The sequence below is a fragment of the Perca flavescens genome, chromosome 8 (genome assembly GCF_004354835.1).
Source record: "Perca flavescens isolate YP-PL-M2 chromosome 8, PFLA_1.0, whole genome shotgun sequence".
In the NCBI taxonomy this organism is placed as follows: Eukaryota; Metazoa; Chordata; class Actinopteri; order Perciformes; family Percidae; genus Perca; species Perca flavescens.
In genome coordinates this window covers 32,638,445-32,656,479 of record NC_041338.1, presented here as the reverse complement: position 1 = coordinate 32,656,479, position 18,035 = coordinate 32,638,445, and the positions used below count along the sequence as shown (strand labels likewise).

At 41.5% G+C, this 18,035-nt stretch overlaps 1 protein-coding gene across 1 annotated transcript in view; it reads left to right on the top strand.

Moving 5' to 3' along the window:
* Nucleotides 1-18,035, top strand: part of asz1 (ankyrin repeat, SAM and basic leucine zipper domain containing 1) — a 31,952-nt gene that overhangs the window by 8,032 nt on the left and 5,885 nt on the right. Inside the window, exons 4-10 of the mRNA XM_028584173.1 lie at nt 324-435; nt 12,771-12,882; nt 13,041-13,175; nt 13,390-13,508; nt 14,746-14,818; nt 15,286-15,342; nt 16,708-16,820. Coding sequence (XP_028439974.1) covers nt 324-435; nt 12,771-12,882; nt 13,041-13,175; nt 13,390-13,508; nt 14,746-14,818; nt 15,286-15,342; nt 16,708-16,820 — 721 coding nt within the window. The remainder of the gene's footprint in view (nt 1-323; nt 436-12,770; nt 12,883-13,040; nt 13,176-13,389; nt 13,509-14,745; nt 14,819-15,285; nt 15,343-16,707; nt 16,821-18,035) is intronic.

The window sequence follows — 18,035 nt, the reverse complement described above, 5'->3', positions numbered from 1 at the left end:
CTAACTTCCACACACAGGTGGATTTTGATGGCAGCAGCAATCTTTAGTTATTCCTGCCCGAGGGCTGTGTAAATTGCAAACAAAAAACTATGAAAAGCGAAGAAACCAGCCTTTGCCTTTTATTGTTAATGGTATGTTTCTTTTCATAATTGAAAACTCTTCATAGCTGCGTGAATTGTAGCCCGCTTGTTACCTTTTCTATGAAGTTTTTTTTTCTTAAACCTTTTTTTAATAGTTGGTGCTAATCTAAATGTTTGTTTAAATGAAATTGAATTGTAAAATTGTGATGATGCATTTCCACACTAATGTGTTCTTGTCCACAGATCATTGGACTGTGCTCATGGCCAGCTGCACAGCATCTGGCAGTGAAGACAAAATTGCTCGCTGTGTGGAACTTCTGCTATCCAGAAATGCTGATCCCAACATGGTGGACAGGTGAGGGGGTTGTACAGATGTGTTTCAGGTCAAAATGTTGATAGGATTCTCAGCACAGTACGCACTGTCACACCCCTGTTGATGTCTTTAGAGTTGACTTGAACATGGGGAGAAAAAAACACAGAGGCGCTTGATCGGATTTCCTTTTGATGGTTCTCGTTATGTTTTGCTGCCATGTGGTAGCATTATGCACCACAGCGCTCCATACACTGTGTATATTTGTGTGTTTTTGTTTGGAATATCCTGTTATGGCATGTGCATGTACAGACGGGTATCAGACAGACAAACAAACACACGTAAGGAGCAGGCAGGAGGATTTTAGAAGCTTTTTTTTTTTTTTTTTTTTTTTACAAGCTTGGATGCAATCCAGTAAGCATGATTTGGGGAATTTGTAGGTCAAAAGTGACCTAGGCATCTAAGTTGCAGAACCAGGCTAAAGTTGTTCAAATGTATAATTTCTTCAGGCATGCATACAACAGTGGTTTTAACACCATTGTTGTTAAACATTAAAATGGAGTACTTTTAACCTGGATGTTAAAATGTCATTTGATTGCACATCGCAAGTCCATGCTTAACCACTAGTCAGCTATCCATCAAAACCAAGTAAGCTTTTGTTCGGATAGGTTTTGTCCATCATTATTTATGCATTTGATTGTAAAAATATACATTGCCTTTCTGCGTTCTTTAAAAATCATCTTGGAATTCATCTGCCCTCCGAAACTAGTTTTTAACAGAATAAAGCATGATACTATGGTGAATTTTGCCGTAAAGGCAAACAACGATAATTTCTGTCTTGCCTACAAATTTTTCAATTTCATTTATAGCGTCAAATCATAACAGACGTTATCTTAAGACACTTTACAGATAGAGTAGGTCTAGACCACGCTCTCTATAATTTACAGAGACCCAACAATTCCTCCAAGACCAATTGCAGTTATTGCAAATGAGAACAATTGGGGAAAAGCTTCATTTTGGATCGATATGTTCACATGAAATCACACTAGAAAATGTCCTTGTTCAAGTAGTAAGTTGCATCCATCCGTTCAATCCACACGATTTTGACTTCCGTTCGGCCGTCACTGACAAGACAGACAGCAGCCAGCGCTGGCAACAATTACTTCACCAAATTGACTTACGTCAGAAATATCATCAAAACTATTGATCTCACAAAATAGTAGACTGCACGAAAATTCACATGGGTGTCTCTTTGTTTGTGTTGATGCAAACATTTGTAATAATGGAAACAAATTGGAAGAGTGACCGAGTGAAACACTTACAAAACAATGGTGTTGTTAATTGCCCTACAACATTCCAAAGCAGCCATGGGCTGAATCTCACTTCCCTTAAATTGCATCCATAGTTCCTCCACTTGCTTCCCTTCCTCGCGTCTTAGTCCGTCCCACCGATGAAGCATGGGAGAGACGTAGGAAATCATGCGAGGAAACAAGGAAATGTGTTTTCAGAGGGATGAGATGTCTTTTTCCTCTGAAGCGTTGACGTTCGTCAGCTGTATGGTCAGAGTTAGCAACGGGAAGGCTGCTCTTGTGTATCCTCGCTCATAGCTCCTCGGAGATCCCTCCTCGATCCTCAGGGCAGGAAAGAAAGCTTTGAGACAGTCTTCACGAAGCAGGGCCAGAACAGCTTCCGGTTCAACCGAGAAGCTGTCAAATAAGAGAAGTGAGATTCAGCCATGTTGACAGGTAAGTCATAGAGGTTTCTTTTGCATTTTTAATACTATTTCACTATACAAATTGGCAATTGTGTGTTTGGGGTCCATCAGCCATTGCAGCCAGCAGATATAACCTTTGGTTCCCTGTCCTGGTGAGGAAGAATGAAAAATTCCATCTTGTGGAAAAGAATGAAGGGAGGTCATTCTCAAAGCACTTTTACTGTTACCATCTGTGGATTTTTGGCGCGTCAAAGGGATGCAGCCCCCAGCGGCTTTCTTGTTTAGCTTTCCCTAATCCCCTGCCACTCTGACACTGCCAGTATGCAATTACATGCACGACACACACATGCTGAAACCCTGTGATGACACACATGGACATGCTGTAGCGTTGGGAAATTGGTTGGTTCCTTCCCAGACAAAATATTTAAAGCTAGGTAACAAGACACAGGAGGATGCAGATGAGGGGAGGTGGTGAGGAGGAGGGGCCAACAGCCCCCAACATCAAGAGCAAAAGAAGAATATGAGGTTCATGTGGGTGCAGGGGATAAACCTCCTCCTCCTCCTCATCGCCTCTTACGTCTGAATATCAAACCAAAGATTAACACCAGCTGCTCATCCCTCCAATGTAGTGTAAACAACCATTTTCTGTCATCTCTCAAAGTCCTGCAAGAGCAAGATGTGGGGTCCATTGCCTCCATGTGTCCCTTTTTTTTTTCACCATCACTGTACTGATCTGCGTTGACCATAGTTGCATGCATTGTGGACATACAGTAGGTAAATGTGCAGGGGGTTGTTCTGAGACGTTTGCATGGCTTTTATACTTTTGTACAGATTTTGGGTATACCATATTTACAATACTTTTCCTCTCAGCTTCAAACTTGCCTCTCAAAAGGAATTGGATCAACAAATTAGCTTACTGAATGTGCAGGTTTGCACGGTGTGTTGCTGAGATTTGGGAGGTGTTTGTGAATCTCTGCGACTTATGGTTATTCATAATACCCTTTTGCTGCTTAGGTCTGCAGAGACATTTGCAGAAGCTTTGGAATGTCAAAAAGGCCCCAACCTTTTGATGATAAGGGTATCGATACCTATATACACTCACCTAAAGGATTATTAGGAACACCCTACTAATACTGTGTTTGACCCCCTTTCACCTTCAGAACTGCCTTAATTCTTCGTGGCATTGATTCAACAAGGTGCTGGAAGCATTCTTTAGAAATGTTGGCCCATATTGATAGGATACATCTTGCAGTTGATCGAGATTTGTGGGATGCACATCCAGGGTGCGAAGCTCCTGTACCACCACATCCCAAAGATGTTCTATTGGGTTGAGATCTGGTGACTGTGGGGGCCATTTTAATACAGTGAACTCATTGTCCTGTTCAAGAAACCAGTTTTAAATGATTCAAGCTTTGTGACATGGTGCATTATCCTGCTGGAAGTAGCCATCAGAGGATGGGTACGTGGTGGTCATAAAGGGATGGACATGGTCAGAAACAATGCTCAGGTAGGCTGTGGCATTTAAACGATGCCCAGTTGGCACTAAGGGGCCTAAAGTGTGCCAAGAAAACATTACACCACCACCACCAGTCTCCACAGTGGTAACAAGGCATGACGGATCCATGTTCTCATTCTGTTTACACCAAATTCTGACTCTACTATCTGAATGTCTCAACATAAATCGAGACTCCTCAGACCAGTCAACATTTTTACAGTCTTCAACTGTCCAATTTTGGTGAGCTCGTGCAAATTGTAGCCTCATTTTCCTATTTTTAGTGGAGATGAGTGGTACCCGGTGGGGTCTTCTGCTGTTTTAGCCCATCCGCATCAAGTTTGTGCGTGTTGTGGCGTCACAAATGCTTTGCTGCATACCTCGGTTGTAACGAGTGGTTATTTGAGTCAAAGTTGATCTTCTATCAGCTGGAATCAGTCTGCCCATTCTCCTCTGACCTCTAGCATCAACGAGGCATTTTCGCCCAGAGGACTGCATAGGGCTGGGTGATAAAACGATAACGATATGTATCGCAATAGACACATAATCAATATCAATAGAAAATGCGGTCGATAAAATGTTCGATAACTTGTTTTTCTTCATCAGAAGAAACCAGAGGTTGTGAATCAAGTTTGGTTGCATGAACAAAGGCCCTCACTCTCTGGCAACCTAGCAACATGGGGAGTGACACTCTAACAGCCAATCATGTAACTGTATCATGTTTGGTCGCGCCACGAGCAAGGAAATCATTGATAAAACAGGAAAAGTCAGTATGGCAGTTTTGAGGATTTTATAAGTCTGACCGTAGTCAGACCAATGTCGTCAGACCGTCGTCCCCACCAACACTGGTAATACCATAAACTTGTTTTACCACTTGAGCCGCGCTCACACTTTCGAGCACAGCCGTATTCGCCATCAACGTCCAACAACATCTGCAGCTGCAACACGGCACAAGCAGCAGACCGCCATGGAGAGGTACTCTGCATCAGCGCCTTACTAAATGCTACAAAGAAATAACGAAGGCAGACATGCTGAGCACTGTCCAGAAGCCAGGTTACCAACCTAGCACTAAACCTGCAGAAAATAGTTCCTTTTCAGGTTTCTTATATTTAGCTAACACTTTGCACTATTTTATGACACTTTATTAAGCATTTCTTAATTATTCTTTAATTTTGCACCTTAATGTTAAGAGATCATTTTTAAGTGTTCATTGTGATTTTAGACCTGTTTACATTTAAAATTATTTGAGTGTTTTCCATGGTTGTGTTGACATTTCTGCTTTTATAACTGAGGGGATTATAATCAGAGCAGGGTTAAGTTTAAAATAAAAATCCATCCATCCATCTTCGTCCGCTTATCCAGTATCGGGTCGCGGGGGGAGCAGCTCCAGCAGGGGACCCCAAACTTCCCTTTCCCGAGCAACATTAACCAGCTCCGACTGGGGGATCCCGAGGCGTTCCCAGGCCAGGTTAGAGATATAATCCCTCCACCTAGTCCTGGGTCTTCCCCGAGGCCTCCTCCCAGCTGGACGTGCCTGGAACACCTCCCTAGGGAGGCGCCCAGGGGGCATCCTTACCAGATTCCCGAACCACCTCAACTGGCTCCTTTCGACGCGAAGGAGCAGCGGCTCTACTCCGAGCTCCTCACGGATGACTGAGCTTCTCACTCCATCTCTAAGGGAGACACCAGCCACCCTCCTGAGGAAACCCATTTCGGCCGCTGGATCTCATTTTTTCGGTCATGACCCAGCCTTCATGACCATAGGTGAGGGTAGGAACGAAAACTGACCGGTAGATCGAGAGCTTTGCCTTCTGGCTCAGCTCTCTTTTTGTCACAATGGTGCGATAAATTGAACGTAATACTGCACCCGCTGCGCCGATTCTCCGACCAATCTCCCGCTCCATTGTCCCCTCACTCGCAAACATAACCCCAAGGTACTTGAACTCCTTCACTTGGGGTAAGGACTCATTCCCTACCTGGAGTAGGCACTCCATCGGTTTCCTGCTGAGAACCATGGCCTCAGATTTAGAGGTGCTGATCCTCATCCCAACCGCTTCACACTCGGCTGCGAACCGATCCAGTGAGTGCTGAAGGTCGCAGGCCGATGATGCCATCAGGACCACATCATCTGCAAAGAGCAGCGATGAGATCCCCAGCCCACCAAACCACAACCCCTCCCCACCCCGACTACGCCTTGATATCCTGTCCATAAATGTTACAAACAGGATTAGTGACAAAGCGCAGCCCTGGCGGAGGCCAACCCTCACCTGAAACGAGTCCGACTTAATGCCGAGAATCTGGACACAGCTCTCACTTTGGTCATACAGAGATTGGATGGCCCTGAGAAGAGACCCCCTCACCCCATACTCCCGTAGCACCTCCCACAGTATCTCCCGGGGGACCCGGTCATATGCTTTTCCAGATCCACAAAACACATGTAGACCGGTTGGGCATACTCCCAGGCTCCCTCCAGGATCCTTGCGAGAGTGAAGAGCTGGTCCGTTGTTCCACGACCAGGACGGAATCTGCATTGTTCCTCTTCAACCCGAGGTTCGACTATCGGCCGAACCCTCCTTTCCAGCACCTTGGAGTAGACTTTACCAGGGAGGCTGAGAAGTGTGATACCCCTGTAATTGGCACACACCCTCTGGTTCCCCCTTTTTTAAAAAGGGGAACCACCACCCCGGTCTGCCACTCCTTTGGCACTGTCCCAGACTTCCACGCAATGTTGAAGAGGCGTGTCAACCAGGACAGCCCCTCCACACCCAGAGCCTTGAGCATTTCTGGACGGATCTCATCAATCCCAGGGGCTTTGCCACTGTGGAGTTGTTTGACTACATCAGTGACCTCCGCCTGGGAAATTGACAATGATCCCCCATCATCCTCCAGCTCTGCCTCTAACATAGAGGGCGTATTAGTCGGATTCAGGAGTTCCTCAAAGTGCTCCTTCCACCGCCGTATTACCTCCTCAGTTGAGGTCACAGACCCTCTCTTCACCCGAGTGTCCAAAATATACGGCCTCAGATCAGATGAAACGATTATAAAATCGATCATTGACCTTTGTACACTTATGAGCATTCCTATGTTCGAACATGGTGTTTGTTATAGACAATCCATGACTAGCACAGAAGTCCAACAACAAACAACCACTCTGGTTTAGATCAGGGAGGCCGTTCCTTCCAATCACGCCTCTCCATGTGTCTCCATCATTGTGCGCGTTGAAGTCCCCCAGCAGAACAATGGAGTCCCCCACTGGAGCCCCATGCAGGACTCCAGTCAAGGTCTCCAAGAAGGCTGAATACTCCGAACTCCTGTTTGGTGCATATGCACAAACAACAGTCAAAGACAATACAGCCCTCAGGTTCACAGAGACACACAAACCTCTCCACCACGATAAGGTGATGGTTCACGGAGAGGGTAAAATAAAAATGTTTAAATTTAATATATTTTTCTCCTGGTCCTTATTTTAAATGGGTCATAAAAAATATCAATTATCTGTCGACCGATATGAAAAACTTATATTGTGATACAGTTTTCAAACATATCGCCCAGCCCTAGGACTGCAGCATACTGGATGTTTTTCCTTTTTCAGACCATTCTTTGTAAACCCTAGAAATGGTTGTGTGTGAAAATCCCAGTAACTGAGCAGATTGTGAAATACTCAAACCACCCCATCTGGCACCAACAACCATGCCACTCTCAAAGTTGCTTAGATCACCTTTCTTTCCCCATTCTGACATTCAGTTTGGATTTCAGGAGATTGTGTAGATCTGGACCACACCCCTAAATGCATTGAAGCAGTTGCCATGTGATTGGTTGATTAGATAATTGCATTTATGAGAAATCTTACAGGTGTTCCTAATAATCGTGTGTGTGTGTGTGTGTGTGTGTGTGTGTGCAAAATGTAAATGTTTTGTGTATCTTTTTTCTTCTATCTCTAAAAAGTAATGGAAACACTGAATCCGGGCCTGTATTGATATGTACACAGACACAGCTGTAGACTGGAAGACTTGACATGGATTTGAGTGTTGTAAGACTTATGAAGTTTATGGCAGTGCAGCGCTGCTGAAAAGATTATTGGGGAAATAATAGAATTTGGCGTTATTTTTGGCCTGGCGGGGGTTCTTGTTGGCGTGGCGGCCTTGTCTTTTACAAAATGAAACACTGCAGTTTGCGAGACCTGTATTAAGACAGATTTTAAAGAAAAATGGTTGTCTTTTGAATGAAGCATTCGGACACCTGAAAGAATTGATCTTGACTTTCAGTTTGCTTATGAAGACTTGACTTCGACTTGAGACCTAATGTGTAGTTCTACTAGATAGTTTGGCAACATCATCCATGTGCAAAATAACCACTGTGCAGAATAATCATTAATCTCTAATGATCAGGTAGAATATTAATTGTACAGTATACAAAAAATGATCATCACTGGCATTAAATTAGCCAGTAATGTGCTGTCATGCTTAATTTGCTAATTATTATTATTATATTGTTAGTCAAGATATCTTTTCAAGCATGTATACTGTACATGTAGTCATTGTGGAAGCCATTTTTAGATGTATTGTGTTTGCCTTGGCACTGGGAGTCAGGTGTTTCTGGAAGTCATTCTTCTCGCTGTCCTGAGGCCAAGAACGATGTTTACTCTGAATTGTCTGCATAACTATTAGCTATTGGTCTGTTTGGGGACTGGCCAAATCTCACAGTCCGAAGGACACACACACACACAAAACAAACTGAAACAGTATGTGAGTGACCTTGGTACCTGTCTCATAGCAAAACCACCCTTGGGAAATTCAGTGGTGCAGGACATAAAAGCTGAAATGAATGACACTACCTATCCCGTCCTCCTGGGTCAAGGAGGAATTGACTGATGGGTGCAGACGAGTGTGAATAAAGAAATTGTCATAGACGTCATAGCTATTGTTTCATTTGTTTGAGTTCACATAGAACATTAACTTTGGATATCTTGTAATTTATTAAAGGATGATGTCCCCACTGACGTTCCATACAGATTCACACCTCTTAGACAAACATCACCTCGGTCTAGGAACATTTTCAGTTAAAGATAATTTATTAGTACGAAAGTCAACACTTCTATTGCCAACACATGAATAAAGACAACACCAATAAATCTCAACTCAGAGTGATAAAGCAAAAAAGGCTCTACTGTATATGGCATTCAGGGTTGGGTCATATGACAATATATACCGTGAGAGAATAGACATTTGTCAATCAGATACCAAGGTAGCAATTTCTTTAATATTTCTAGTAGTATTGGGGATATTGCAGGAAATACTGGAAATTAAAAAAAAATACAGCAGATTTACAGGATTTTTGCATTTTGAGTAACGTGATTTACTATCAATGTGAGGATATAATATTGCAAATACTCTTGAAGATGTTGTCCTCCAAATGATAATTATGAAAACGTAAAAGACTGCCTGCTTCACAGTTTTTTCCCTACCATCTCACACGCAAATCAAACAACACTATATTAATGTGTTAAAGACACAATCCGTTATTATTTTTGGACTTTATCCATTTTAGATATATACTTTGTTTTGAGCATTCTGTGTATGTTTCAATGGATTTCAAATTTAGGGAAGTTTTCCCCCCCAATGTTTACAAGAAATATTGATGTAAGTAAACATTGCAACAGAAATCATTAACTTGGATTTAGTAGCTGTACAGTGTTAGTCTGTGTATTACAAGCCCTTATTAAAAGACATGTCAATCAATTTGAGAGCGATAACGCATTCCCATCCTGTGTTTTGTTGGGCTACCCACAGTTTCCTGTAAAAGCATTAACTGAGGTGATGAATTGCCCTCACTCTCCCACCCCTCGAGATTGGTGTATTTTTCTCACCCGCTGTGTTTGATTCATAGGTGATAAGATTTAGAAAAACTGTAGAGGAGTGTATTTATATACAGCCCTTGTTCAGATAGAAGCCAACCCATGAAGGCAACAGAGGAATGACTATTACTAAGAAAGGTCAAAGTTGTCAGAACCAGGTCTTTAACAATTGTTGACTGTTGAAGGGCACGTGACACATTTGTGTGTGGTTACAGGATGCTCTGTCAGTCTGACCCACTACATTAGATTACCCTGCCTTTATCTTTATTGTTGTGTGTAAAGGAATACTCCAGTCAGGGCTTGACATTAACTTTTTGAGGCACTTGTCCTTTGGACAAGTACATTTACGTTTCACTTGTCCATGAACAAAAGTCACTTGTCCGGGTAAAGATTCATCATTTTATAATTTTTTTTGTGTTTTGCTAATGTAGAATTTGAAGAAACCATTGAAAGCATCCAAACACTATCAACATTAATACAATTCAGTTTAAACAGTAGAAACAAATGTGTCCCAAGAATAGATTTCCCCTTCAACAAGAAAAAAGGATCTCCAGACTCATACTACAAAGTTATACTTTGCACGCCGGTGTGCAGAAGTTAATATATTGAGATTCTAAGTGAATATTTTAAAGTTTCTCATTACTTTCAGATTCCTAGTCAATATTCTAAGTTACTATGTCAATATATTGAGATATTGAGTCAATATATTGAGATTGTAAGTCAATATTTTGAATGTTCTCATTGCTTTGAGATTCTTAGTCAATATTCTGAGTTACTAAGTCAATATATTGAGATACTGAACCAATATGTTGAGTTACTAAGTCAATATATTACGATACTAAGCCAATATATTGAGATTAAGTCAATATTTTATAGTTTCTCATTACTTTGATATTCTTTGTTTATAGATACTAAGTCAATATATTGAGATACTAATTCAACATTTTGACCAGAGGTAGTGGTGACTTAAACTTATACTATATCTAAAATAATTTTGTAGACATAACAATGGATTTTGCCACTAAATGTTGGTGTCAGCGTGTTTTTTTTTTTTCTTTCTACAATTTCACTTACCAAGGGATCCTTTTAAAAAGGTGTAGCTACTTTACAGTTGATTATTACCTGATATTTAATCCGCTACAAACGAGTAGCGGAGCAGCTAGTAACGTTACGAGGCAGAGAGCCAGCCGTCAAGAGTCAAATTAACTTCATGCTTCATCCGCACAAAGCACACTTCTATCGCCACGAGTGACAGCTTTATTCGGCTCGTTTTCTGTGAACGATGTGGGGACGGGGTAACGTTAAAGCGTAGTTAGCATGCTAACGTTAGCTAACTAACACCGGCTGCCTGGCTTGCTGGTTCCGCCGTGCTTTCTTGCTGTATCGCTTACAGAGAAGGAGCTGAACAGTGGGCTGGGTCTAACGTCAGCGGTCCGCTCTCCCGCTGCTGCTGGGTCTAACGTTAGTTAATGTATTTGTTTCAAATCGGTAAAGTAAAATCTGTAACATAAACGGAATGAGTGGCACATAATAACGTATATAATGCTTCATCCACACAAAGCACATTGCTATCGCCACGAGTGACTTCTGTTTTCAGCTTGTTTTCTGTGAACGATGTGGCGAGGAGGTAACGTTAAGGTGGAGTTAGCAAGCTAACACCGGCTAGCTCGCCGTGCTTTCATGCTGCTTCGCTTTCGGAGAATGCGCTGAACAGCGGGCTGGGTCTAACGTTAGCGGCCCGCCGACCCGCTGCCCGGGATTGTGGGGTAAAATATGTATTTGTTTCAATTCTGTAACATTGACGAAATGAGTGGCATTTTGTTTTGTTTGAGTTTTAACTTGTCCAGTGGGGCAAGTAAATTTCTCTTCCACTTGTCCTACAAAAAATCCACTTGTCCCGGACAAGCGGACAAGCCTTAATGTCGAGCCCTGACTCCAGTGAAAGTCTAGTTATTAAATGTTATCCCTTTTTAGATTTGTATCATTGCGGTTAAGTTTATAGCTTGCACCTTTGCAGAAGACGCCAGAGATCCAGAGTTAAGGCAGAAAAAAATGATTTAATTGTCCACAGAAACTTTTTCAAACTACCCGTCCGCATAATCCCACTTCTTCACTATTGATCCGTATGTTCAATGTGCTCCAAACTATTGTCACTTTGCAAATAAATAACTAAATACACCACTTTTGACTGAGCTCTGTAACTGTGATTGGAGACACATAATGACTAGGGGTGGGGGAAAAAATCGATACAGTATAGTATCGCAATATTTTCCGTAGCAATACTGTATTGATACACAGAAGTATCGATCTTTTATGATATATGTGTTGGTCAGTCTGTCTGCTTGACAATCCCATTTTGCAGCAATAAAATTGAAGTGAGATGAACAAACAGAGAAATGTATCTTTTTTGATAAAACAGATGTTGAGATTTTCCTTTGGGGACGTCATTATGTTTAAAATCACAATAATATCGTATCGTGACATAAGTATCGTGATGATATCATATCATGAGGCCTCTGGTGATTCCCACCCCTAATAATGACTTTATTAAACTCTGTTGTGGAAGAAATAAGAGTGTTGGAAATATTGTGACATTATGATAATGCTTGTTTTTTTTTATGTGCATTTATTTTCTCCTTTTTGTCTTTCTTGTCCTGTGAAGACTCTAGGTCATGTCACACAAATGTATGTTCCTAGTCTGTTAATGATGGGGTTTGTGTATATTGCATGTATTATGATTCAGTGTTTTTGATATGTGCATAAAATGATTATTAGATACATACAAATTGTGTATACTATATTGACGTGATTGTTTTTCCTTATTCTAATATGCTGCCTGGAGAATTACCACTTTTCAAGACCCTGAAGGGATTTTAGACAATTCTCCTTCACATTCCCTGCAAATTATATACATCATTTTTTATGTGTAAATAAAGAATCATTCAATTATCAAAACAGTCGACTTTTCTCTCACTCAACCACTTGATTAATTTTCTAATTGTTTCAGTACTATTAGATACCCCCTGCAGTAGTATCACAACAAATTAGTGATTATTCTTTTAACAGAACAATCTGCAGTTAAAATATGTGAGTGCAGTAGATATAGACCAGAATAAAGACTTGGCTTGTTTTTGTATACTCTGTCAAAGTAAATGGCTACTTATGATGTGGTGTGTGCTGCCTCCCGGTGGTTTCTCTGTACCTTCATCACTCCTGTTCAGTCATGTCTCTATTTTCTTTGTTTTTCTCTTCATTCCCTTCCCTTTTGTTGTCTCTTATTGTCATCCCTCCTCTGCTTTCTTTTCACTTGTCCTTTTCAGGTCTCAAATGACCTGCCTGATGCTGGCAGCCAGGGACGGCCACAGTAAGGTCATCAACCTGCTTGTCTCCTATGGGGCAGAAATCAATGTCCAGGATAGCAATGGATACACTGTGGGTCACAAGTCCCTACAGTCAGAATGTGCAGATCACGCTGTCGTTCTTATATCACAAAAAGAAAGAAATAGTCGGATACATTTTATTACAAAAGACATTTTTATACGTTTGACTTTGTGAATGATAAATCATACTAATACTGTATTTTCTGTCAGGCTTTGTCAATAGCAGTGCAGTATGGCAGAGACGAGGCGGTGCTAAAGCTCCTCCAGCTGGGAGCAGACAAAACCTTAAGGAACAAGGCTGGCAAGAGCCCTGCCGACTTGGCTGTGATTTTCAAACACACACAGGTACCTTAAGTTCTGTTTTGATGCATTCCAGACACAACGTATCTGCAATTTGGTATATTTAATTAAAAAGTCAATTAAAATCTTGTCAATGTCTTGTTATCACATGGAAATAGTTCAGTAAAGCTCAATAAAAGTAATGATCAATGAGTGTTTTACTTGTGCTGGACTAACCTTTCCACTGCTAAATCATCCTAACGCCAGTGTCTATTTGCAGATAGGCAGGGTCCTGGCCTTTTCGTCCCACATCTCTACTGTCCAGGCCTTCAGCTCCATGGAGGAGACCCTCTCAAAGTACTTCAAGACAAACCCTGAACCGCCATCTTCCCAAGAAAGGTAAGACGACCTGAGTCTTGCATTTGGCGCCTTCAGGGCTGCGACAGGTTTGACAAAGAATGCGTTAACGTGCTTACTGCTATCCCCGCACTACAACTATATTTTCCTCATTCTTCTTTGAGATTTTATGTAGTTTTCCTCTCTAGCTTTGGCAACAGAAACATACAGTACATACTCTATATTTAACTTTGCTTACTCAAATTGTTTGTTGGTACCAGAATCAGGATCCTTCATCAATACACCTTACCTGCTATTATGAGAAAAATGTAAACTTTTACACCCAGTTACAATACACAGGTTACAGTGTTACAGCCCCCAGAAAAGTAATTTCATTCATTTCAATAATTGTAATACTCTGTAAGAGAGGAAAGAACTCAAGTGTGAATCTGTATAAAGTGAAAGTAAAGCAGAACAGCAGGTAAAGATGACATGTACTCACCCTTCTACATTTCTGTTGTCAAAGCAGCATCCCACCAGTCACTGCAGCCCGTGTGTTTGTCGCCCCCAGTTGGTAATTTTGTGAAGCAGTGCCTGTGCAGCAGGTGTTTGTGAACCATTGTTCAACCAGACATAAACAATAATAAACCTCTTGCATGAGTGTTTAGTCCAGTCAGGCATGGCTGGGCAATTACCATAAGCCAAAAACTTTGTATTCGAGCATGTCTGGCACCGGGAATTACAGCCTGTAAGCATTTCAGCTGTCTTTCTCTCATTTACAAAGATGTTAAAACCCAAGTAGCATATTTCACATACTTTGAACGTCGTGAGAATAGAGGCTCGTTCGTAAAGCTCATCATCTCAACAGTCAAACTGAGAAGCTGCATGTACACTGTGGTTACTCTGATGTGTCTGAACTCAATGGCACCTTGGTTGCACCCACTTGATCCCCAAAGGAGAAAGAGAGGAGTTCCCTTATGTCCACCCCTTTCTATGGGGAGGTCGAAGGCTAAATTCAGGAACACTTTAGCTGGAAGGGATGTAGTTCCATGCTCAAGGACACTTAGTAGGGTAGCTTATGCTGCTACGAGTTCCTAAACCAAGCCTTGCCCATAAAGAAAGATTTCTCTTCTCAGTATGTTGCTGCTCAGCTTTAAGTTTTGAACACATTTTTACATCCATGCACTACTCAGGAAGTCTGAATTCATACAGTTTGGGTGCAATTATAGTCCCAGGCTTGGGTTAATACTATGTACATTACTTTTTTATGAGTCAAGGTGAACTACTCTCTTCTCTTCAGTGTAAACAAGCTTGATGACCTTGAGCTCCTCCTACACGGCCTCGATCTTGGCTACCTCACTGACATCATGACTGTAAGTACAGAATGAGTGCTGGAATAAAAAGAGATTTCTGTTTCACTGATGCCAAGATGGCGAGCAGAGATAACATGCTGTTACACCCAGTACAATACAGTATTAAATCTATGGGTGAGATACAGTGATCCCGAATGTGTTGAGCACAGCTGCATTATTGGCCGGATGGCATTTACATGCTTTGGAACATGTCATGAGATGACTAGTTTACATATTTTACTTGGTGCTTCATAATGGATATGCCGGATTGGCTGGGCCCCGAATTAAACCAAGGGTCAGCTCAAGTTTTAGGCCCTATCTGATATATGAGGACTAGGTTTGATGGGTGCAGGTAGATTGTTGTCACCGGATGGCAAAGCCTCATGCAGGTACATCTGTTTTTAGCTGTAGAAGTTTTGATTCGGTAAATGCTAAGTGATGTTTTCTCTTTCATACTCATTTTCTTTCCCACATACACACATGCACAGGAACATGACATCACCTGGAGCTACCTGTTGACCATGGAGAAGGAGGACCTGGAGAAGGTAGAGGATGACTGTAACATCTGTTTGTCTGTCAGCTCTTTTGCTCACTGCCAGTCTTCAGAGTGACCCATGAAGAGACGAGGGTAGCTGCTGATGTCACAGCTGTAAAAAGGACACAAGTTCAGTAGAAAGAAGGTGGTGAAAGATTATATTATATTTCTGTAAACTTGGATAGACCTCAAATCTGTCAAAAGTGGTATATGCAAAATGAGTACATCGGGTATAGTGCTCTCAACTAATATTTTAAATTATAATATACATTTGAATTGTAAAAAAAAAAAGACAATTGAATATGAAAATTAATAAATTGCGCACTCTCTTAATAACTCTAATAGTTCAGCTCCCAAGTACTGTCTAATGTCCAATTAAGCCCATGGGTGAATAGAGCAGGTCATTGTCCAGAGAATTCACAGCGAGCGAGTGGGCAAGATGATGACGTTTTTTGTCATGCGGCGAAATTGGAAAAAAACAAACATCTGAGGATGAAGAAGAAGGGTCATTTACACAACAGCAACGAAAAAGAGACAAGATTTCAGGTTTTCTGTCAGTAAAGGCCTGATGGCTAAATTATCAGACAAATTCAAGGAACAGCAATGAACTCGTTTATAACCAAATTATGAACCACAGTGTAATCTGTGTTCTGTCCTTCCTCCTGCACACTCTAAAGAGAGAGAGAGAGAGAGATCGCTATGGTCCTTAAATTAAGTTTTACAGTTGAGGACTTTATTTTATTTGCTTTATTTGTAATGTGTAGCTATGTAGATCCTTTAAAATACAAGTTTATGTTGACAACAATACGCCTATACATGTAGTTATGTCTCTTGTATTGGGTTACCCTTTTATGGACATATTGCGCAGCGATAGATATTTGAAGAGTTCGAGCATATGTTTTTTTTTTTTTTTTGAAGGAATTCTAACATTTTGGGCCAACTTTGACAGCCCTAATTTGGTGCCCTTCACTTGGCCCACATTGGGGTCATTATTGCAAAGGCATGTTGCATTTATAATAACAGACAGAACCTAATTATAAATTCCAGGCGAGAAGTTCACATGAAATATAGTTCATGGTAAATTACAGATCAAAATGCGTCAGAATTTACACCTCTGCATCAAAAATCTTTCATTTCATAAAGTGGTGCAGTAATAAAAATGTATGTGTGTGTGTGTGTGTGTGTGTGTGTGTGTATACACACACACACACACACACACACACACACACACACACACACACACACACACATATGTGTGTGTGTGTTTATATGTGTTACATATATTATTAATATTATATTTCAGATTATTCTCGTATAATAAGAGGAGTTTTTAATCCACAAGAAAGACAAATTGTTTTTTTATCCCATTTGTCAGATTGGGATCACAGACCCGGTGGACCAGCAGAAGGTGTTGAGTGCTGTGCAGCAGATGCACCTGGATAAAGTGGACTTGGACAAAATCAGCCTGCCAGGAAATGCAGAGAGTGGGTAGGGTGCCACATCTTAATGCCCAGCAGGCCTGTGGCAATCAACATGTGTACTCAACAGAAGATTATACCAAATTAAGGACTAAAGACCTTTTAGAAGGCTCTCAGACCACTAATGGCAAAACTGTGAGTTATTACTTTTAAGGAAACAGTATTATGAGATTAGAATGACTAATAATCTGATCAGAGGCTTCATTATCTACATGTTACCTTTCCTATCTACAGTCCAGTCCAAACATTACAAAAAACATTCTAGATTGTGGTGTCTGACAGCCAATTTGTCAAAAGGTGTTTGAGAGTCTTTACAGTATTTGAAAATCTTTGTTTCAGTCTGCTAGAAATGTCTGTTAAGCTGTCAGTTGCAAAACAAAGTATTCCACAAACAAAGTTGACTATAGTAGCAAAAATTTAAACACTTGTCAGCCACACACCTTAACCCTCCCCCACATCCAGCCCTCCTCCATCTCCTTGTAATGCTCCATCTGTCCTCCTCCACTGGAAGTCGTCCATCAGCCCCATGAGCATCTCTCTGTCCTAGCTCCGTATCCCCCTCCCCCCATCTCCGTAGCGGAGCCCTGAGCCAGGCCCTAATGGTTTAAGCGAAGCCGTAATGATTTGTAAGGTGAGAGGCGATGGTAGGTTGCAATGAGCAAAAGAGAGCCAGTGGCAGGGGCCAAACAAAGCCATCGCATCGCACCCCATCACTTCATGAATCCTCAGCAGAACTGGGCTCGCTTGCTGCACCACCCTCGCCTGCTGGATGAGAAACAGTTAAAGAGAGAGGGGAAGGTTAATAAGAGGGATGGATGGCATCATCAGAGCCGGACCTCCTTAAGAGCTCCTTTAGGATCCTTATTTTACACTCAAAAATGGAAAAAATAAGAAAATTGACATGTCGGGGGCAGTAAGTAATTGTTCTAATAAAATGTAATTAGTACGTATTCAGTCAGAAATATATAATGAAGACCATAATGAATTGAAATACTGTGATGCGCAGAACTGGAAACATTCATTCATGTTTGAAATGCCACTTTGCAGCAATTCAACACTGCATTTTTTTGTAAATCCCAGAGCAGGTTCGGGACTGATAATTCTAGTGGGCCATGTCAAAAGCCTCCTCTGCTGAGGCAGCTGCTTGTCAGGGCAAAAACCCCAAGAGCCTGCTGGTGAAGACATAGCCTTTTGTGCTTGTTATCCACTGCCTCCTCCAAAGGAA